This window comes from Lutra lutra, chromosome 12 (genome assembly GCF_902655055.1).
Source record: "Lutra lutra chromosome 12, mLutLut1.2, whole genome shotgun sequence".
NCBI classification, from domain to species: domain Eukaryota; kingdom Metazoa; phylum Chordata; class Mammalia; order Carnivora; family Mustelidae; genus Lutra; species Lutra lutra.
This window is the reverse complement of record NC_062289.1, coordinates 85457036-85481343: the sequence shown is the minus strand read 5'-3', so window position 1 is coordinate 85481343 and position 24308 is coordinate 85457036. Positions and strand designations below refer to the sequence as shown.

Sequence of the window (24308 nt, the reverse complement as noted above, 5' to 3'; positions counted from 1 at the left end):
ATTTTAAAAATAATTTTTAATGAATTTTAAAATTTATTATTGTTTTCATAAACATATAATGTATTTTTATCCCCAGGGGTACAGGTCTGTGAATCGCCAGGTTTATACACTTCACAGCACTCACCATAGCACATACCATCCCCAATGTTCATATCCCTAAAAATAATTTTTAAAGGAACTCTGGCATAGGCGATAAGCAACAAATTCTTGGAACATCAAGGAAAAGCTTTCTATAGTGCACTATAGCAGGTTAATAAAGCAAATTTGTCATTACAGTGAACTACAAAGCTTGCCACTCTGCAGCAAGGTCCATTATAGCAACTATTACTAATCATTTGGACCAATATACATTTGTAACCTAAATCTGACATTTATGAAAGAACAGCCATCACTTTAAATGCTGAGATCAATAAGATTAAAGCTTTATAGAGCTAGCTTCTAGCTTCAGGGCTAATTGTACAGATTTCTTTGTGATCCAAATGGAATTTGCCAGATGTTCTTTCTCTTTTTATCCATTTAATATCTTTTAGAACCTTTACTAGTAATGATCTAAATCTGGGCTAGCTTTTTAAATGGACAAGCAGCTTATTTCCTTACGTATGTAACCATTTACAAATGCTTTTCAAGCTTATCTGGAACTCAAAAGCATTATTAGATTCCAGGCATCATTCTGAATATTTATGCAGAAATAAGCATCTCTTTGCTCCTGCTGCAAATTTTCCACCTCAGTATCTGGCATGAAAACTCTTTCCACAGTAACTAGCTATGAGGACCTTACAAAACAACCATAAAATAAATACTTTATATTGTCAAGAACTACAAAAATCTGTTCTTTTGAAAAAGCACTATTTCCCTTTTACAGGGAAGGAAACCCATAGAGAAATCAGTACAACCTACCAAATTTCAGCAAGTTGGAAAAACTGCACTAGAGTGAGTATTTCTGTCCTCAAATCCTGTTAGTCCAATATGCATGCTATTTTCCATTTCTTAATTAAATCACATTTTTGTCAGTTACTTCATCAAATGATTTTTTTAAGCATGGAAAACTACAGAAAAAGGCCCAAGAGAATCAGGTGTCACATAAGATAACACCAACTGTTCAAGAGTAGCATGAATATGTCCAATGACCACGATTTTTTTCACCGATTTGTGTCTTCTATTCTGTCTGAATTCAGACTTGTAGAAAACCCAAAGAGGCTGTCTTTTCATGTTATGCTCCAATAAATCATTTGGATTCCCTGAAGTCTGGCCTTAGATATTTGTTCTAAGGCAAAAAAAAAAAAAAAAAGTTTCAAAGCAACCTTTGTTTTCTGTTAAAATGATAGTCTTTTCAAATGACCCATCATAACTAGCACCAACATAGACATGCATACAAATACTATTCAGTATTTTGCAACCTGTATTAGGTTTTTAACTTTAAGTCAGAAAATTCGGGGGCACCTGGGTGGCTCAGTTGGTTAAGCATCTGACTCTTCATTTTGGCTCAGGTCCTGATCTCAGGGTCCAAAGATCAAGCCCCCTGCTGGCCTCTACACTCAGAGTGGACCTGCTTGAGATTCTCTCCTCCCTCTGCCTCTGCCCCTCCCCTCTGTGCTCACTTGCACTCTCTCAAGTAAGTAGATCTTTTAAAAAAATTTAAAATTAAATTAGAAAATTTTACCAATCCAAGCATAAGCAATATAATTACCTATAAATGGTAGTAGGTAGTTAATTCCTAATTCTTTTGCAAAAGTCTATAATAAGCAATATGATATATGCTGGTAGAAATCTGTCTTAAATGAAACTTGTGGCATAGGAACATCCATCTGTGAAACACAGTTAATCATACCATCCAAGGTCTCTGTGCTTCTATTATAAATCAAATTACCACCACAAAGCTGTTACTATATTAGAGATAATGAATTTTTCAACTGCTGTCCAAGCAGTTAACTCTCAAAACGTTTTGCTGTGAAAAGTTTTTAAATTTGGGGTTGCAACTGTGACATTACCTAGATTGCATGCATAATACACTGCTTCTATGACAGTGAATTGAGCCAAATTTATTTGATTCTGTTTTGTTCCATCTCTTGGGAAATTTTAGGGGCCTCGGGTCCTGCTATGAACTCTAAAGAGTGTAATATGATTTGAAAGGTTCTAAAAATATCACAGGTTTGCCTGGGCTCACTGAGAAGGGTGGATGATTCAATTACAAGTGTCAAAATTTGATTCCTAATTTTTCAGGATCTGACAGCTGCAACAAACCTTGCCAGGATTCCCTTATCTTCACTGTGCTTCTCTTTGAAGTATTTAAAGAAGATTTCATAATCTTTGCAATTTAGCTCTAGGATTTCTATCGGTAGCTGTAGAATGAATTGGTGGGATCTTTCTAAAGCTTCTTATAAACACTATTTGACCAAGCACATTTTTAAAGCAGTCATAACTACAAAACAGGGGAGCCTCTTATAATGGTTAGGGAACTAAACACAGTGGACTCTATACTCATACACTACCAACCAGGAGTGAACTTTCAATGCATGAAGTGCCAAGAGAACCTTAACCAGAGGTTCATCTGTTGCTATAAAAAAGTTCAGACCCTGGGGCGCCTGGGTGGCTCAGTCAGTTGAGTGACTGCCTCTTGGTTTCAGATCAGGTCGTGGTCTCATGGGTGATGGGATCGAGCCCCGCATAAGGCTCCATGCTTGGGAGGGAGTCTACTTGAAATTTTCTCCCTCTGTCCCTCCCCCAGCCACTCTAAAATATATAAATAAATCTTAAAAAAAAAAAAAAAAAAGCTCAGAACCAAAAGGCATGTATTTATTTGAACGACAACTCTAGGAAGAGTACCAGCACTGCATCATTAGGGCTCATTTTTTTGTTTGCTTTTTCAAATAATTAAAGCAGAGATTCAGAGATATCAAGATGACTAAGATGGGAAAGATCAGTAGCTATCTGGGACTACTATAAGAGAGAAAGACTCTCTTCTTTGCTCTTCCATTAAGAGAGATAGTCATCACACTCAAATTGCCTCCTATGAAATAGCAAAATTTGTACTTACCAAAGAATTAACGGAGGCTAACAGATTAAATGGCAAATTTAGGTTTGTGGTCAGGTATCTAAAAACAACTTATCTGAGACAACTGGGTGGCTCAGTCGGTTAAGCATCTGCCTTCGGCTCAGGTCATGATCCCAGAGTCCTGGGATCAAGTCCCAAATTGTGCTCCTTGCTCAGTGGGAAGCCTGCTTCTCCCTCTGCCTGCCACACACACTCCTCTCTCTCTCTCTCTCCCTCTTCCTAATAAATAAATAAAATCTTTTAAAAAATTACTGGGTGATGGACACTGGGGAGGGTATGTGCTATGGTTAGTGCTGTGAATTATAATAATACATTATTCAGAGGTACAGACCTGTACCTCTAAAACAATAATACATTATATATTAATAAAAAATTTTTAAAATAAAAAATAAAAATAACTTTATAGAATGAAATATACAACTACAGTTAAGACAGAGTTAATATAAATATTTTTTCCTATCAACTGAACCCTACAAAGAAGTGCCAAAACATTTTTAATATTATCACTTTTCTTTTTTTTTTTTTAAGCTTTTTTTTTTTTTTAAAGACTTTATTTATTTATTTGACAGAGAGAGATCACAAGCAGACGGAGAGGCAGGCAGAGAGAGAGAGAGAGGGAAGCAGGCTTCTTGCTGAGCAGAGAGCCCGATGTGGGACTCGATCCCAGGACCCTGAGATCATGACCTGAGCCGAAGGCAGCGGCTTAACCCACTGAGCCACCCAGGCGCCCTATTATCACTTTTCTGATGAAAACCTACATATACCTAGATTACATTGTATACTTTCAGATTTCCACACATTTACTAAGTGCCTGTTACATGCCGGCTATTAAGTAAATGATGGTGAACAAGAGATAAGCCCCTGCCACCGTGGAGCTTACTGCTTTCTTAGGGGAAGCAGAAACTGAACAAGTGATCTTAAGGGTGTTAAATGTTACAACACACAGGAATAGAGTGCTATGGGAGTACATTTCAGGGTCATGGGGTGAGCTAGGGAAATAATAACAGGGTATTATTCTGGAAGACATGCTCCTTAGTTAAGTTCATCACATTATCTTAAAAAAAAAAATCATACTGAGGGGCGCCTGGGTGGCTCAGTGAGTTAAGCCTCTGCCTTCGGCTCAGGTCATGATCCCAGGGTCCTGGGATGGAGCCCCACATCAGGCTCTCTGCTCAGTGGGAAGTCTGCTTCCCCCCGCTTTCGCTCTCTACTTGTGATCTCTGTCCGTCAAATAAATAAATAAATAAAATCTTAAAAAAAAATCATACTGACTATAGCAACCTTTTATTAACAACTCAGAGTCAAATGTATAACCATTAATTATTATAGTTTGCTATAATTCTGTTTTTCTGTCTCTTCTCACACTGAATCCTCCATAAAGTTAGATAATTCTATGCAAACATTTCAAAAGCACTCCAAATTATGGAAAAACTAAGGTCACTTATTTTAATACTTAAAATCCTGTCCAAATAATTCAAGTTATCATAACTTGGAATAACTGCAATAATTTGTATTTAGAAAGTCCTAAGAGAAAACCACATGAGGATTCTAACTTAGGAGGGAAATTTTGGGGTTATATAGTAATTCTGGGTTTGACTTTTGAAGAATTGTCATACTGTTTTCCACAGCAGTTACACCACTTTATAGACAAGGAACCTGGGCACAGAGCAGTTGGGTAATACGTTGAGGCTGAGGAGCTGATGGTGGCCGAGCAGAGCTCTGCACACAGGTGTTCTGGCTCCAGAGCGGATTCTTTTAACCTCTACAGAATTCTCTTAACCTCTTCATTTACTGACATGGAAAAATCTCCAAGGCATTTTATTAAAAACAAGTTGTACAATACACAAAGTATAAAACTATTTATATTTTTAAAAACCCACAAAACAGTATTATCCAGGTCTATCTTTAGAGAAAGGACTGAAAGGATACACAAAACTGGAAGCAGCAGTTTCTCTCTGGTAAAGGGACTGAAGGACTCGGCAGGTAGTCAAGGAAGACTTTTACTTTATCTGTGTTGTTTGATTTTCATACCACAAGAATGTATTCAAGTATTACTTGTATAAACAGATTTTTTTAAGATTAAAAAAAAAGTTCCAAAACATTGATCCAGTCCAATCTTTTTTCCTACTAAATGCACACTTCTAAAATGTCCCTCATCCAGCTTCTGTCATAATATTTTTAAAAAGTTTTTTTAAAAATCTATTTATTTGACAGACAGAGATCACAAGTAGGCAGAGACGCAGGCAGAGAGGCGGGGGGCGGTGGGGGAGAAGCCGAGCAGAGAGCCTGACGCGGGGCTAGATCCCAGGACCCCGGGATCATGACCTGAGCCGAAGGCAGAGGCCTTAACCCATTGAGCCACCCAGGTGCCCCTGTCATAATATTTTAAACAGTGGAGCACTCTACTTTACCAGCAGCAGCCTGCTTCACCACTAAAGAAAGCTTAAGTTGTAGAACTTTTTCCTTATAGTCAATCAAATATTTTTCTCACCACTGGTCCTAATTCTGCCTTCTGTCAAACAAACAAGAAGCAGACTAATCCATCTGTGTCAGGGGTCCCCAAGACCATCCCGAGGTTCAGTAATCTGCTAAGAGGACTCACAGAACTCAGCATATAGTCATACTCTTGGCAACGCTTTATTACAGTGAAAACATATAAGCAAAACCAGCAAAGGGAAAAGGCACAGGGGTTGAAATCCAGAGGAAACCAGGGGCAAGCTTCCAAGAGTCTTCTCCCTTAATTCCTCTAGCAATGAGTTACAACACTATGTGTGAAATGCTGCCAACCAGGTAAGTTCATTAGAGACTCAGCACCCAGACATTTGGTTGGTCATGGAGGCATACTCTCTGCCCAGCCCTTACCAAAAGTCCAAGGTCTGAGAAGCAAAGCAGGTGTTCAACATAAACCACATTCTTTGTATACACAGTTAAGACAGAGTGAGCAAAAATAAAAAAACTAAAAAAAAAAAAAAAAAAAAAAAAAAGACAGAGTGAGCAATTCTTTTCAGGGAATGGTGGGAATCTTTCTAAATTCCAAGTTCCTAGAAGCTAGCCAAGGGCCAACTTTGCAAACAAGATTTTCTAAGAATAGCAGTTTCAGGTCTAAACCTTAATGAACTCTTTTTTATGCACACAATCCTTTCCATAATCCCTTTGAAATTTAAATGCAATTCTATTATGCCTTTTTTTGTTCTCAGTCAATTCTTTCTATGAAAATTGCCAGATTTTTCATGCATTTTGGTCACCTTCAACTGGACTCTGCCTTGACTATGTCCTTCTTAAAACATAAAAATGTAAAATAGTATTCCAGGCATAATTTCACCATAAACAGGATATTACATTTCTATTAGTGGAGTATAATAATTTGTTTTCTAATGCTGCATTACTCATGGGTGGCGTGTTGAGGTGGCAGGCAAAACTCAAATTCTACAACATTGTGTTCATTATCCTGTTAATTGCATTTTGTTTGTTTCAGCACAATGCTCCTGCCTCCCAAGATGACTTTGAACCCTAACTCTATTATCTCTCTCAGGCTGACTATTCCTTCTAGCCTCCTGTCATGCGAAAATTATTAAGGGTTCTGGAGAGAGACCACCTCAATTCAAATCATGATACTACTATTTACTAGCCATGTGATCTTGGGTAAGTTAGCCAAATCCTCTGTGTGCCTCAGTTCCCATATCTGTAAAAACTAGGAATAACGATCATAACTATCTCTTAGAGTTGTTCAATGAAATAAACGAGATAACATATATAATAAGCCTAGGATGCTGTCTGGCACATTGTAACTGCCTAATAACCATTAACAATTAATCTTAAAATTATTGATAAGAATAATAAATAGGTTGGTATCAAGGACAAAGCTCCATGGCAATTTTGGGTAACTTCTCTTACATATGAGAGCATTCAAAATTCTTTGAGAATATCATTCAAAATTCTTTTGAGAATATCGATTCAGCTAGATTTATACTTGGGTTTTTAAATAATTAATTAATTAATTAATTTGACAGAGAGAGAGAGAGAGAGAGAGAGAACAAGCCAGGGGAGCAGCAGAGGGAGAGGGAGAAGCAGGCTCCCCCCCCCCCCCCCCCCCGAGCAGAAAGCCCAATGTCGGGCTCAATCCTGGGCTCGATTCCAAAACCCTGGGATCATGACCTGAGCCAAAGGCTCAGTCACTTAACTGACTAAGCCACCCAGGCATCCCTATACTTATTACATACTAAAATCCAATCTAAAAAACCTCAAGATATAAAAGACATTCATTATCATCAATTTTTAGTTATGTTAAGAGCCTAGAGTCTCTAAATTTAACCTTCTAATCACCTACCAAATACTGTGTGAAGAGAAAGAAATCAAGATAGACTAGACTGGTAAGAAAACCTTTACCACTAAGAAGATAATTTCAACAGTTCAAGAAATTCCTACCCATGTCAGAAGTCTGGCACAATAAGAGATAAACACATTCCTGTCCTACTGCTGTAATTAAGCAAGGCAGTACAATGAAAATGAAATGTTCAATGATAACCAAAGTATAATGAAAAAGAAGAGCATTTTTAGACACTTCATCTTTTATTAATAAGAAACATCCAGGGAATACTAATGAAAAAGTCTAGGGAGGAACAAATGCCTGTAGCACTTGTCATCTGCAAACAGAAGAGCTAAAATTCTCAGACGAAATGTAACATCTGGAATATTAACTTTAATGGTAGTAGGAAGCATCAAAATTCATACTTCAATACCCAACTTTAAAAACTGCTAGCTGACCTCTAAAAAGAAAACAACAAAGGAATATAAATTACTATATGTATAGCATTTGTCACATTTATCCTTATTAACACAGTCACATTCTTAAATTTTTCCAAGAAAAGATTAATCAAATAACCACATATGGGTAATCAAGGAACGAAGGTTTACATCCAAACAAATGGCTGTCATACAGCTTCTAGCAAGCTAACAGTTAGTGACTGTCAGACCTGAGTTCAAATCCTTACTCGGCAACTCAATAACTGTGTGACTTTAGGCAAGTTACCTAAATTTCTCTAAGCCTATTTCCCCAATCACGATATGGAGATAATTTTTACCTCACAGGTGTTTTTGAGAGGCTGAATTAGGATATATTGCATGTGTGTTTTATTTTTTTTTTTTAAAGATTTTATTTATTTATTTGACAGAGAGAGATCACAAGTAGACAGAGAGGTAGGCAGAGAGAGAGAGAGGGAAGCAGGCTCCCTGCTGAGCAGAGAGCCCGATGTGGGACTCGATCCCAGGACCCCGAGATCATGACCCGAGCCGAAGGCAGCGGCTTAACCCACTGAGCCACCCAGGCGCCCGCATGTGTGTTTTATTGTGGTTAAACACACATAGCATAAAATTTACCCTTTCGGGGCGCCTGGGTGGCTCAGTGGGTTAAGCCGCTGCCTTCGGCTTGGGTCATGATCTCGGGGTCCTGGGATCGAGTCCCGCATCGGGCTCTCTGCTCAGCAGGGAGCCTGCTTCCCTCTCTCTCTCTCTGCCTACCTCTCTGTCTACTTGTGATCTCTCTCTGTCAAATAAATAAATAAAATCTTAAAAAAAAAAAAAACTTACCCTTTCAACCATTTTTAAGTGTACAGTTCTGTGGCATTAAGTGTATTCACATCATTGCGCAATCGTTATCAAGGATATGTTTTTAAAGGTGGAGCACACAGTAACTGCTCAGTGAATAGCAGCTAAAATGACTCTCATTAGTGTTATCTCATTCTGTGCCTGTGCAAATTAGTTATCCATTAAAAAAAACATTTCATATTTACTTCTATTGAATTGCACCCATTTTAGGAAATACTAATTTCAAGTTTTAAGCTGTAAACTATATTCTTAGCTTTCAAATTCTTCATTCAAGTGACTGACAAAAATATAAAAATATCAAGAGCTAACAACTACTGAACACTCAGCATGTGCTCGTGCTATTCTATGCACTTCTCAGGTATTAACTCATTTAATCTGTACAATAATAATTCTAGGAAGTATACAGTGATAATAGTCACATTTTACAGCTGAGCACAAAGAGGTTACGGAAGCTGCCCAAGGTTAGCCATCTGGTAAGATGACAAAGCCAGGGTTTGCACTCAAACAACCAAATTCTAGATGCCCTTAACCATTCCACTATACCACCTTGCACACATGTAGTAACATGAGGTTCATAGGAATGGTGACTTTCAGATGCCAGATGTTACATGTTGACTGAGCCTTCCAGTTTCCTGGAAGCTTTGACATCCATTATTTCGTGTGTTCCTCATAATGACAATAAAGAGCAATCACCCCATTTTATAGATGGAGAAGTGATTTGCTCAAGGTCAAACAGGAACATGTGAGAAAAACCTGGATCCCAGGTTGACCACTTATTACCTATAAGTGCATCTATAATCTCATTGAGCTTCACTCAATTGTAAAATGTAAATAACAATAACAAGAATATAAGAAGTAAACAAGTGTTTGCAAAGCATCTAGCGCAGAGCCTCATATAAAAACTGCTCAATTAATGTTAGCCCCCCTCTTCCTCATTCTCCTATCTGTGCCTCCTGGTATAGTTATTCTTTCTAAATGCCATGCTACTACTCAATACCCTCCTACCAACTGTGTTAACAGATGGGTGGCAAAAAACATGATTTTTTGGTGATTACCATGTGATACCAAATGAAACCTCACTGAAGTCCAGCTATATTATATAATTTTAAGTATAACAAACTTCCTCCCTTTTGTCCATATGGTCTATCACTTCATCAAAGTAGAAAATAAAACTGGTCTACCAAGATTTGTTCTTTATAAAATTATGCTTAATGTTCCCCAATACCTTCTGTTCTTTTAGGTAACTGCCAAATGATTTACTTGGTTTGTTCTAGTTTCTGACCAGATATTGTTTAAAAACCAAGTTGACCTTATCATTGCCAAAGTTATCTCTTTCCCCTTAAAAAAAAAAGTATGCTTTTTCTGTCATCAGACACTTCTCCTATTCACTATAATTGATCAAAACTAAAACCTAATAGGATGGCACTATGTTCTTTCCCCTCACATTTGCATAGAAGGAATATCTAATGCTGAATTTATAAGCACTATTCATGCCAAATGTGGCCACGGTAATTAGTATTTCTTGTCAATTGGGCAGCATTTTCTGAAGAAAAGACAAAAATGGTAGGAGGTAGCATGGTCTCTTATAAAACAAAATTACTGCATAATTAACCTCTGCCCACCCCACCCCAGATTGCAAGGATGTCATGAAGCACACCCTGTTGGCTTCCAAGTAACATTTAAGATATTCCCATCTCTTAAAGCAATCTGGAAGCGGATGTTAAAAGCCAAAGGAATTTTTCAGTCACGTGCTTACTGCTGAAATCTACCACTTTGCAGAAAGCTAACAGCATACTGGAAGGCAACAATCAGAAACACCACAGAGAAAAGTGGTACCGTGGGAACAACTCAAGACTTGTGTGTGGCCAGTGAAGGTCCACTGCCAATTTTGTAACAGTATGAATTTGATAACTGTTCAAAGACAAAAATGAAGCCTGAATGTGAGCAGCTTTTTGAAGTAGCTTTTGCTGAGGCCTAGTAGCTAAGTAGCTAATATAAAATAAATGAGCTCTAAGAAGTGGTAAAATACAGGCAAGGATTAGGAATTAAAATAACACCTATCAATTGATTCACTTAAAAAAAAAAAAGCACTGTGCTAAAGACAAGATATTTTGCTTCATTTATTCATTCTTTCTTGAGCTAATTTTATGAAAATAAGATGGGGGATTATATTTTTGGTGCTTAAGTTTAGCCATATATATAAATGACAATGTTACTTGTCCCACTAATCTTACCACTCTGACAGAAGGATAAAGGAAATAATAGCTGTTAAAACATTGTTCAAAAATTAAAGTATATAGCAACACAAGATAGAGTTGCATTTTTAAAATTTACAAGCATCTACAATGAAGTCATTTAAATGGTACAAGTCCCAGTGGCAAAGTAACTTAGTGATATTTTCTCAGCCCTTTCTGGAATGTTTATCAGCGAATAAGAATTTTTGTCTTATCTGTTAGTTCCTACTCACTTTGCTTTACTTTTATAACTTAATATTTATAATTAATAAATCCAATATAAGTCTGGTTAATTAAAGAGTAAAAATCTGGAATATTATCTCACAAAGTCACTATGATCTATGTCATTCTAAGCAAGAATATCTTATTATTGCAAAGACTTTTCAGTTTTAAATAAATGGGTTTTATAAAATAAAATTAACTTTCCATTACTGATATTCAAGCCGAAAAAGTAAAAAACATGAATGTTTTCAAACAAAAACAATACTCATATCCTTGTCCCATTAGACACCTCAACTCACTTCATCTCCCTTCAAAACTTCAGTGCCATCAAATTCACGGGTCTGATTTGTCTTCACTGACACCTCTCTCTCTAGGTTGGCCAACTTCTCCTTTGCTTCCTGAAGTTCCTCAGCTTTGGCTTCTTTTTTACGAGAAATGATGGATGCCTAATTGAGCATTAAAAATGAACGTAAAATTAGACACACTATCCACTTTCTATTATCTTGTGAAATTATCAATTTTTTAGATTTTATCAAGCTAAACTTTCAATATCAGGTTGGCTTCTCCTAACCAAAACCCTTTGCCCTACTACCTATCATCACCAGTTATCTGTTTAATATGAATATGCAATGTATACTAAATATCAACCCCAAAACATTTGGAAGATAAAAGCCCTGAAAATATAGGCTGTATCAGCAGAGAAACAAAATACATTAATAATAAAAATATTAAAATATTGTCAAGTAACTCTCAAATGTTAATGAAGATACTTTGTAGGTACATAACTAGAAGCTTTCCTTAAGTCTTTTATTTTTCTGCATGGTAGGTTCCATTTCACTGAAAGAAAACAAGAATGTTTTATTCTCAAAACTACAACACAGATTATCTTACCTAAATTCAATATCCATACTTTGAAAATGAAATTTTAAAACATCGATTATATTTAGGGCATTCTAATAAATAAAGTGCAGATTTAAAATCAAACATGTGACTCATCAGAATTAGGCAAATGTTTACACAATCCAGATGGCCATTCTTAGCCATGAACGCAACACTTTATACTACTAAGCAACTCTTGGGGGATTTCCTTAAATGAACCATGGCTCTAATAGTTTAAGAAAAACATTAGCCAAACTGTCCTCTTAAGTGAAATAGTACAAATATTTTTTTGACACAAATCTGACAGGGGAGGGGAAATCTCTAATGCAAACCCTTTAAACAAGTCTATTTTCTCTGTTTAAAAGATGAAAGACAGGGGTGCCTGGGTGGCTCAGTTGGTTGGGGCCTCTGCGTTCGGCTCGGGTCGTGGTCCTGGGATCCTGGGATCGAGTCCTGCATCAGGCTCTCTGCTCAGTGGGGAGCCTGCTTCCCCCTCCCTCTGCCTGCCTCTCTGCCTACTTATGATCTCTCTCTGTCAAATAAATAAAATCTTTTTAAGAAAATGAAAGACAGATGATGAAGGAATGTTTCTCTCTATGGAGTTATTCCAGCCAAAAAAAGAGAGAGAGAAAGAGAGAAGGAATGATAAGAGTACCAGAACCAGAGAGGAATCAATGGTATACTTCCTTAACATAATAAAAAATAAGTATAAAACTCAGTCCAAACCAGGATCTTATTTAACAGAGAAACTAAATCTGAAATAAGGTAAAAATGCCCACTAACTCCACTATAATTTAGTATTGTGTTGAAGGTATTTGTTCATACCATTAGACTAGAGAAAGCAATTTGAAGCATAAGAATTTGACAGGAAAAGTTGGAATTTTCATAGTATATGATTATAAACCTAAAACACCCAAGAGAATCTATGGGAAAACTAAGTGAAGAAATCAATAACACTTACAGACTAATGAGGAAGAAGACATAAGGAAAGAAAAGCCCTCAATTATAAGAGCAAAAAATAAAATATGTAAGCAAGAGAAGTCCAAAACTTTGAGGGAAAACAAACACTCAAACCAAAAAATAAACTTGAACAAATGGAGACACATAACATGTTCTTAGACGGGAAGACTCAGATATCATAAAGATGTAAGTTCCGAGGTACAAACCCAACAATTAAAAAATTATTTTTTTTAAGAGCCGGACAAGTGGATAAGAAAGCTTATTGAAAGAACGTACAAATAAGAATTGTAAGGAAAACCCTGAAAAAATACAGCAACTGGGGGCACCTGGGTGGCTCAGTGGGTTAAGCCTTTGCCTTCAGCTCAGGTCATGATCTCAGGGTCCTGGGATTGAGCCCCGCATCAGGCTATCTGCTCAGTAGGTAACCTGCTTCCCCCTCTCTCTCTGCCTGCCTCTTTGCCTACTTGTGATCTCTCTCTCTGTCAAAAAAATAAATAAAATCTTAAAAAAAAAAAAAAAGTAAAGCAACTGGAGGTGAAGGTGACTACTTTTATCACTTATTTGAACTAGATTATAAAGCTTCTGTAAATAAGTTTATATGAGTACCTGGACAGGCCAACGTAAAAACAGAAAATACAGAAATAAATCCAATAGCATTTTAAAATTAGAACAGAATCTCAAATCCATAGGGGAAAAAGTGGACTTTTTATTAACTGGTATTAGGACAACTGGATAAATGGATAGCTATACACAATAAATAGCATAATTAGAAAAAAAATTCTAAATAGATCAGAGATTTAAATAAAAAAAATTAAACAGAGAAGTCCAAAAAGAAAACTTGGGCAAATTTCTCTATAATTTACAAGAGGAGAAAGTGTTCCTAAATATGTCTCAAAACCTGAGATAATAAAAGAAAAAAACTATTAAATTTGATTTCATAAAAATAAAGAACTTTTCCATTGGGGCCGTAACATTGTAAACAAAGTAAGAAGGCAGGGCAACTGGGTGGTTCAGTAGGTTAAGTGGCTGCCTTCGGCTCAAGCCAGGATCCCAGGGTCCTGGGATTGAGTCCCGCATCGGGCTCCCTGCTCAGTGAAGAGCCCGCTTCTCCCTCTCCCTCTGCCTACTGCTCTGCCTGCTGCTCTGCCTACTTGTGCTCTCTGTCAAATAAATAAAATCTTTAAACAAAAAACAAAAGTAAAAAGGCAAATACCAAACTGGGGGAAAATGTTAGAATTATAAGCCAGACAAAGAGTAAATATTTCTTTTCTTCTTCTTCTTCTTTTTTTTTTTTCAAGTAGGTTCCACACCCAGCATAGAGCCCAACATGGGGCTTGAACTCACCACCCTGAGATCAAGACCTGAGTTGAGATCAAGAGTCGGATTCTTAACTGACTGAGCTGCCCAGGCATCCCCAAGGTAATTATTTCTAATATATAAAGAAAAAAAGGCCAACAACTCTTGAGAAAAATGAGGATATAGACATGACGGGGCAATTCACAGAAAAAGAAATTAAGATGACTATTACTCTTGTGAGAAGATGCTCAACTTTGTTTACAGTAAGATAAGCAAAAATTAAAACTATCACAGGATATGATTTCTCACTTACAAGGATGGTAAAACTCTAAAAGTTCAACAACATACTCTACAGGGAGGCAGTGAGGGAACAGGCACTCTCCTACACTGCAGGTGGGAACATGAAATGCTATAACCTCTATGGAGAGGAATTTGGCAATATCTACCAAATGTACCTATGCATTTATCCTTTGATGTAGCAATCTCAACTCTGGGACTACATCCTGAAGTAACACTGGCAAAAATACACCAAGACATAAAAAAAAAGCTGCTTACTGAATCATGATTTGTAATAGCAAAAGAATGGCAACCACCCAAATGTCTAACTGTGATTGTCTGCATGAACTGTGGTATAACGACTCAGTGGGGACTGAGGAATAAGCATACCAACTACGATGGCTATAGTTAAAAAAAATAATAATAAGAAGAAGACGACGACGATGACAAAAAACTAACAGATAACAAGAAGTGTTGGCGAGAGAGCGCCTGGGTGGCTCAGTGGCTTAAAGCCTCTGCCTTCAGCTCAGGTCATGATCTCAGGGTCCTGGGATCGAGTCCCACATTGGGCTCTCTGCTCGGCGGCGAGCCTGCTTCCTCCTCTCTCCCTCTCTGCCTGCCTCTCTGCCTTCTTGTGATCTCTGTCTGTCAAATAAATAAATAAAATCTTAAAAAAAAAAAAAAGAACTGTTGGCGAGGATGTGGAGAAATCAAAACCTTTCTACACTGTTGGTTGGACTGGTTTGGGAAGAGTCTGACATTTCCTCAAAATGTCAAACACAGGATTATCACACGAAACAGCAATTCTACTCCTAGGAATATACTCAAGAAAAAACATATTTTCACACAAACACTCGTATAAAAATGTTCATAGCAGCATTATTTATAACAGTCAAAAAGCAGAAATAACCCAAACACCCCTCAACTGATGAATGGATAAACAAGATATGATCTATCCATATAATGGAATATTATTCAATAACAAAAAGAATGAAGTACTGACTCACACTACAACATGGGTGAACTTTAAGAACTATGCTTAGTGAACGACGCCAGCACAAAGGACCACATATTGTATGATTCCATTTGTATGAAGTGTCCATGATAGGCAATCCTATAGAGACAGCTTGGTTGCCTAGGGCTAAGGGTTGGGAAGGAAATGAGAAGTGACTGCTAATGGGTAAAGGGTTTCTTTTTGAGCTGATAAAAATGTTCTAAAATTGATGTAGTGATGGTTCCACAACTCTAAATATACTAAAAGTCACTGAATTGTGCATTTTATATAGGTGAATTGCATGGTATGTGAATTGTACCTCAGTAAAGTTGTAAAAAAAAAAAGGAATAAAGATTATTTTACTATTCACCAGCACATATCATTAAGAATTTTGAAAAGTGGGGTGCCTGGGTGGTTCAGTCAGGTAAGCATCTGCCTTCAGCTCAGGTCGTAATCCCAGGGTCCTGTGATCAAGCCCCACCCACAATGGACTCCTTGCTCAGAAGGGAGCCCACTTCCTTCCTGCCTGCTACTCCCCTGCTTCTGCTTACTCTCTCCCTCTCTCTCTCTCTCTCTGCCAAATAAGTAAATAAAATCTTTAAAAAAAATTTTTTTAAAGCATGGAAAAGTGTGTATAATATGCTCTTCCTTTTCTAAGAAGTTATATGAGTCTATGTATATATACTATTATTTTTAATGGAATAATAAAGTATATAATTTTTTAAAAATTACCTGTAAGGGAAGGAAAGATTATGGTGGATAGCATCAAAGTAGATGCTAGAAACTTCTTTGAATATTTCTTGTTTTTTAGATTTGACTTGGAATCATGTAAATATTTTAAATAATTATAAAATAAATTATTCCCCCAAAAAGTAATCCCTAGGGGTGCCTGGGTGGCTCAGTTGATTAATTGGCCAACTCTGGATTTCAGCTCAGGTCATGATCTTGGGGTCCTGGGATGGAGCCCTACGTTGGGCTCTTTACTCAGTGGGGAATCTCCTTGAGGATTCTCTCTCTCCCTCTCCCTCTGCCCCTCCCTACTCACGTGTAGGTTCTCTCTCTCTCTAAAATAAATAAATACATTTTAAAAGGTAATCTCTAAAAATAAACATATGTACGTATCCAGTTTAATTTATGGCATAATCATATAGAAGAACTATTCTAAGTGACTTTAAAACAGTAATTTGTCTATCCTTAGTGGGATATATCCTAAGGACAAAACAAACTGAAAAATAATTTTCAGCAGCAATCATATTTTTGGTGGCAGTATTATTGCTTTTTTTTGAAACATTGTGTGTAAAGTGTTGATTAAAGCAAATAATGGAGGGGCGCCTGGGTGGCTCAGTGGGTTAAAGCCTCTGCCTTTGGCTCAGGTCATGATCCCAGGGTCCTGGGATTGAGTCCCGCATCGGGCTCTCTGCTTGGCCGGGAGCCTGCTTCCCTTCCTCTCTCTCTGCCTGTCTCTCTGCCTACTTGTGATCTCTGTCTGTCAAATAAATAAATAAAATAAAATTTAAAAAAGCAAATAATGGATTAAATTATATTCATGTTACTGAGAACCAGAATTTCCCATGTGGGATAAGAAGAAAGATATGAGACTGATAAGGCTAAGTAGAAGCCCAGAAGCCTTGAATCTGACCTGGAAGGGTAAGTATGAACTCATGGTGTGCATTAGGAAGGAAGAAAAAAACTACCTCTTAGCTTTGTCCACTAAAAAGACCTAAAAATAATGACCACCCAGGAGCAATGGGAAGTCCTAATACCCAGATTTCAGTCTCTAAATATTATTTCCTACTAAAGCAAATCAGACTCATAGAAGAAAATCTAATTCCAAGCCTAGGATAGGAAATATAAAAAATGAGCACAGAAATATCTTAATCATACCAGAAAGCAAAGACATTATCAAAGACAAATAGAATCTTTTTTTTTTTTTTTACAAAGATCACAAGTGGACAGAGAGGCAGGCGGGGGTGGGGCGCGGTGGGGGAGCTGGCTCCCCGCCAAGCAGAGAGCCCGATGCAGGGCTTGACCCCAGGACCCTGAGATCATGACCTGAGCTGAAGGCAGAGGCTTTAACCCACTGAGCCACCCAGGTGCCTGACAAACAGAATCTTAAAAAGGAATCAGAAGTTACTTGAAAAGCCTCATAGTAGCCAAAAATGGGACAATTTGAGCATCATTAAGGAAAATGTCTTAAACTTACCAAATAGAATTACATCAATGATTTATAATGACATTAAGTAAATAAGCAACTAAAAAATGAAAAACTATCCTAATTGATGGAGAATGAAAATGACTTGGAGGAAACCAATTCTCTTTGAAAACTGATAAAGAATCAAGTATGTAGCTTGTCTTTCCTAAATGAACTATAGTTCAGTTTAATCAAATTGTTGATGAGAGGTTTCTTTTATAGAGGCAATCCTGCTAATAAACAAAGAAAGGAATCAATGGTATCAACAGGACACTATTAAAGGATAAACAAGTTTCTTCAAATAAATTAACTGCAAGAAAACAGATAGATAAGCGGCAAAGAGAAGCTACAAATTAAAAGATACTTAAACGTATCAATGAAATGCAGTGCATGAATCCTATAAGTATCTCAATTAAAACAAAGCAACAAAAGAAGGAAGGAAGGAAGGAAGAAAAGGTAGGAATGAAGGAAGGAAGGAAGGAAGAAAGAAAATCCAGGAAATAGGAACACTGGATATTTGCCAATATCAAGGAATTATGACATTTTTCAGATGTAGTATGCTGTTAAGATTTTTAAGCCTTTATTTTTTAGACATACATTCTGAAATATTTATAGGTGAAATGATATAAAGTCTAAGATTTGCTTTAAAATAACTATATTATTATTATTGGTCTGGGGGTATAGTGAAACAAGAATGGCCATGATTGTTATAGCCTGAGTCACAGGGTTTACTGAACTATTTTCTCTACCTTTGTATACAGTTTAAATTCTCCAGTATAAAAAGGTTTTTAAAAATTTTAGCATCTAAAAAAGAAAATTTAGCATCTGTGAAAAATGCTTTATTATGTAGCTCAATATTTTGTGAGGTTACAGAATGCTCATCACACTAAACTCCTGACTGGGTTGTTTTCAGATAATCTATGGCTTTCATTTGAAGCGTTTGTCTAGAAATACAGAACAACACTTATATCCAATCTTAGAGTTGTGGATTAAATGCCTAGGCACTAAAATTTAACTTATTCTACACTTGCAAACTATCTTGAAACCTGAAAAGGTATATTGCCTTTAATTCATTAAAGATTACAAATATTTTGATTTTATACCACTTGAGGTAAGCTTTCATTTAAAAAAATCAAGTTTCACACCCAAGAGATAAAAACACAAAGAGCTCTATTACCACAGCTGGCAGACGGTAAGGTAACTAAGCATGATCAGGTGTACTGAATTTCAAACTTGAACATGCATGTTTTGTGGCTTTTCCACAAATTTTTTGTTATAATCTGGAGATTAGCAATAACAGAAAAATATTTATTCTTTACTTCCTTCTTACTCTAAGACTATCCACAACACAGCCCGGGATTTTTACAAAGATGTTCACCAAAAGATAAAAGATCTAAATATGAGGGGCAAAACAGTGGTCTCACCTGTTGCCTATATAGTGAGAGTTTGCCTTCAATTGGCTCATTTCTCATCATTTTCTTTTCAATTAGCTGATTGATCTGTATGTTTATTTCATTTATCTAAAACAGTATGAAAGTAAAGAAAGTTAAAACTCTTCCTATGATAACACAAACTAAGGGACATTTGGCCAAACCAAGCTTCGAATTTACTGTTCTTATCATCTGTGATTTCATGGAAGGAACAGGTTCGTTAATGTTATAAGTAGGTTGTTATGATTATTTTTAGAAACAATTTACATTCCACAGTTCATAATATATATTTACACATTTTGATGACTTATATAGCCATTCATGTTTAATTCTACATGAAATATTTATACATTATTGTCAGAAAGACAATTTCTACAAATCTGAAATTACCCCTTACCTAACTTGTGACTTTCAAGTCACTGCAAGCGATAAAGCAAATCCAGACTAACATTCCCAAGGGATTTAGTGCAAGGAATTCATGAACCCAACTGAGAGTTGACATGATGACATCTAAAAACCCTTCTATGATCTGTGATTTGATGATAGTTGTCATTTATGCTACTCATTACTCCTTTATCAAAGGTAATAAAATAGAAGTGAATAAAGCCAACAGAAGCATACAGTCCCTCAAGTAATTAAAAAAAAAAAACCTCCCTGGCTTTCAGTATATCTATCCTTTGAAAAGACTAGAGTTCTCCCTTTAGTTCCATGACATTAAAATTGAGCCAAATCACACTTGGACATGTAATTTCTATAAGAAAATTAAAAGAATAAAGTAGCTAGAATTATGTATTTAATTATAGTGGCTATTAAGCACATTAAAGGATTAGCAAATCAAAATCATCAAATTAATTGTCATATTTGTTATTTTTTAAGAATACACACCTGATTGGTTCTTTATTTCTATAGAACAAAAATATTATAACATAAAACCAGGTTTCAATAAGCATTACAAAAAAGTTCAGTAATTCCAAAGCAAGCATAAAAGGCTAATACAAATATTTTAGCTTTAAATATAAAATTGCTATTTTACTATTTTTGGAAATAAAAATTAATGATTTATGCAAAATATTTTAAAATTTACCATCTAAATGATTATATTATGAATACATAAGCCTATAAGTCAAACACTTTAATTTACATATTCAAGTTAGTTTCCTAATCAGTTGACTAAGTCTTTATAACATCATGTGGATTTAAGTAACAGCATTACAAGCTACAATTGCTCAAAAGAACTCTTCATAAAGCTGTCAACTCAGCACAGGTTAACTTGAGTCAAGAGTAGGACACTACAGAAAGCAGTTCATATAATTTTCACAGGACTGGGGATGAGATAAAATTGGGATCTATAAAAAGAAGATGACTGTCACTTACTTTAGATTCAAGCTCAAGAAGATCAGACTGGCCCATGGCAGGCTCTGAAACCACTTTTTGTAGAAAATGCAATTCTTTTTTCTTGCTTTCTAATTCTTTAGGAAATTTTTCAGTAACCATATAAGAATTAAATTTTATCTCCTCCTCTAGCCTCTTCATTAAACCTTTAAAAATAAAATAAATATTCAGCCCAAGAGAGTTGGTATAGTGATACTTTGTACACTTTAAAATCAAAGACCTGAATAATAGGCATATGTATCAAAAGCAATCTATATAATTAAAAATTGACCACTGAAATTTTTTTCCAATTTTTAAAAAGTAACCTCTACACCCAACATGGGGCTCAAACTCACAACCCCAAGATCAAGAGTCACACAATCCTCCAAACAAGCCAGCCAGGAGCCCTGACCATTGAAATCCCATTGAAATCGTTTGATGTTAATTAGAATGATAACAGAGGACAATCTACACAGAATGACGTTAACATAATTATAGAAAAAGTAATATTATGATCTTTCCAAATTACTACCTAATTCTTTTTATACTTCGCAACAAACAAAAATAACATCTGCAGAGCAAGATCTCTTTTGGGTCGTATTTTGCCTTCGAAGTATTTAAGCAGTCCGTAACACAAATGGCAACACACAAGAAATTTCACCCAGTTTCCTTCTTCTATAAGTGGCCATTTACTCTCCTCCTTTCACAATACTTCTGGTGCAATTTATTTCTATTCTATTACTTCATAAAGGGTAATACATCATACTTTGTCAGTTTCAAACCAATGAAAACATTACTAAAATACAAGTTAAAATGCAAAAAAAAAAAAAAAGAAATTATCTACATTCATAAACATTTTTGGCTTTCTGTGTTTGGTAGTTTTGATATTGTAAAATATTAGCTTATGGTAAGTGGTAACTTAAATTATACTTTAAATATTTAATAAGTTTTCTTATTTTGGTAGAGTACATAAATATATACACACACAGATTTTCGGTGAATAATGGTTTTGTTATAAATTCTCAGCCTAAAGAGCTTTAAAAAGTTTATTTCAGATCTTTCCATTACACATTTACAAATTCTGGCTTGACTTTTTAAAACACTGGATTTCCGGTTTATGTAATCTACGTAGGTAGACTGCATAATAAGTTTGGCCCAAAGCCTTAACATTATTTTTAGTTCTGTTGTGCTAACCATATATTAACATGTAAAAATTTATTAATGGCAAAATCACAAGTTTTCTATTCATCCCTACAATTTCCCCCCTTTTTTAGGGACTGGGGAAAGGGAGGGAAGAGAAAGTGTTTAACGACTCAGACTATAATTAGGCAGTCATTCCTATGTGGTTTCCAATTAAATCTATATCCTGGCTTCTTTGGCTATTAGGTGCCTAGTTCTTCCATCTTTTAAGTTCTTAAACTACATGTAATCAGAGATGTAAAGAATCAAACTTAAATGTTTTTAAAGATTTAAAAGTCTTCAATGTTATTTTCCCTAGATAAAAGAAAGATTTGGGACACTTGGGTTGCTCATTTGATTGAGCATTTGACTCGATTTTGGCTCAGGTCATGATCTCAGGGTGGTGAGATCAAGCCCATGGTCGGGCTTCTCCCTTAGCAGGGAGTCTGCTTCTCTCCTTCTCCTTCGCCCTCTCTCACCCCTCATACTCTCACATTCTCTCTCTAATAAAGAAGTATAAATCTTTAAAAAATAAGAGAGATTCAAATTTTAGAAAATACAAATTCATCTATATTGACAAAAAGGAGATCAGTGGTTGCCTGGGAACAGATAGAGGGACAGAAAAGGGCAAAAACGAGCTATCACAAAGGACACAAGAAAATATTTGGGGGTGATGGACGCACTTATTATCTTAAGGCTCTGGGCTTTATCAGTCTGTACATTATGTCAAAATTTATCAGGTGTACACCTCAAATACGTGCTGTTTATTATATGTCCATTTTACCTCAGTACAAATGTTAAAAAATGTAAACACAGGGTTTCTCTTACATTTTGAAATCTTCTCTTAAAAGTTTTAACTTAAGACCTTGTAAAGTAGTCATATGTTCTATGTAGCTTTTAAAAAATTATCTTTCAAAATCCTGGTGAAATTAAATATAAAGTTACTAAGATCACAGCAAACTTTTGATTAAAAACCCTCTGGAAACATCTCACTGGCCTTACTATAGTTTAATGAGTAGCTTCTTTTATATAATAAATCTCATGAAAGTGTAGAGTATAAAGATGAATTAACTTCCATGAGTGTTTTATAATATGGCTGTTACTCTGAAAAAATACAAAGCACATTCCTACACTAAAAATAATTTTTATTTATATAAATGGAAACTTTCCATAAGTCATTTTTCGCTAAAAATTTTAGATAGACCTTCTTAAAGGAAATACCTGGAGCAATTAAACATACTTCATCTACTATTTTCCCAGGTTGCTGAATACAATCCTTAAGACTGTCTTCCAGAAAGATATCAACAAAGCAAGAACTCCTTTACTTGCTGCTCCCCACACCCTGTCCACCCCCAAAGAACATATATTGCATACGTAATATCTTATTTTTATGCTTTCAGCCCTTTTTTTCTTTAACTCCCCTCCTATCTGTGGAAATGATCATTCTGTTCCTATCCAGGGATTTGGTCTCTACTCCTACCTCCTAACTACTTAACAGACCATTTACTGAAGGCCTGTTGTGTATAATTTAGCATGCGAGGGCCTGGAAATAGACCAATTATGACTCGGTGACTAGTCTGGGGTTGCGCTGAGTCAGATTCAGAAAATGCCGACAACTGCTGCGGAACATTCAGCGCACGGCACACGGGAAAGGCAGCCATTGCTTCTCACCTTTTCCTCCTAGATCTTCAGTCTCCGATTGACTGACTCTCTTCCACAGCACACAATCACCCCACGCTACTACCCTCTCACTGTCTAGGCAGGGCACTGTCTTCCTCATTCATTTGCACGCTCCCTCCCTCTCTTGCTTCCTTTTCAAAAGACAAGCAGTCACTAGGAGCCTACCCTTTTCTCTCTCTCTCCTTCATCTCCTCTATGTATGTTCTTTCAGGTCACTGTGCCTTGGCACGGAATGTCTTCTACTCCTTCGCTTTCCAAAGTAAATTTAACTCGGGGGCCACCTCATCCAGGAAGCCATTTGAGTCTGTGATGGGGTTTGGAGCTTCGCCTCTTTGTTCTCACAGGATCCTGTGCTGAGCGCCATCAGCAAATTTGTAAAGCCACACGATCGCTGTTCACTGCCTGTCGTTCTGTATTAAACTGCGAGAACCTCAGTCTCTTTTCTTTCTATTCCTAGCACCCGGCACAGTTCCTGACATGTAGTAGATGTTCAACAAATACTGAATTAATGCACTGTAGGTTTGAGCCAATTATTTCTATTAGTACTTAACAATGCGACTGATTTTATTTTTTAGCAGCAATATTACTTATATTAATGTTATACCAACATTTCAAGAGATGTATAAAACACAATTTTATTTGTGAATTTTATTACTAAGTGAATAATTACGTATTTCCTGGCCCAAACAATTTTTCTTTAGCTTAGAAAGCCAAAGAAAAATAAAAGACTAACAATTCAAATAAAAAAATGAAATGTTGCTAAACCTATAAACATCTTTGGATATTTTGTTTAGTTGTCAGAATTAAAACATAATAGCAAGAAATATCTAACCTACTAAGATTGAGGATAACAGATACTACAGAAACACATTTTCAGGTGAACATTTTAAATTGTATTAAACTGTACTGATTAACTAATTGTTTTTCTGCATACCAAATC

The 24308-nt window shown here is 36.1% G+C and overlaps 1 protein-coding gene across 6 annotated transcripts in view; it reads right to left on the bottom strand.

The window, feature by feature from the left end:
• Positions 1-24308, bottom strand: part of IFT81 (intraflagellar transport 81) — a 191283-nt gene that overhangs the window by 44414 nt on the left and 122561 nt on the right. For 5 of the 6 annotated variants that reach the window (XM_047696337.1, XM_047696339.1, XM_047696335.1 and 2 more), the window contains exons 9-11: positions 20513-20676; positions 19133-19228; positions 11412-11558 (exon numbers count right to left, since the gene is read on the bottom strand). In XM_047696337.1, coding sequence (XP_047552293.1) covers positions 11412-11558; positions 19133-19228; positions 20513-20676 — 407 coding nt within the window. Of the gene's footprint in view, positions 1-7632; positions 7819-11411; positions 11559-19132; positions 19229-20512; positions 20677-24308 lie in introns of those variants that run through there. The other variant, XM_047696341.1, reaches the window with a different exon arrangement.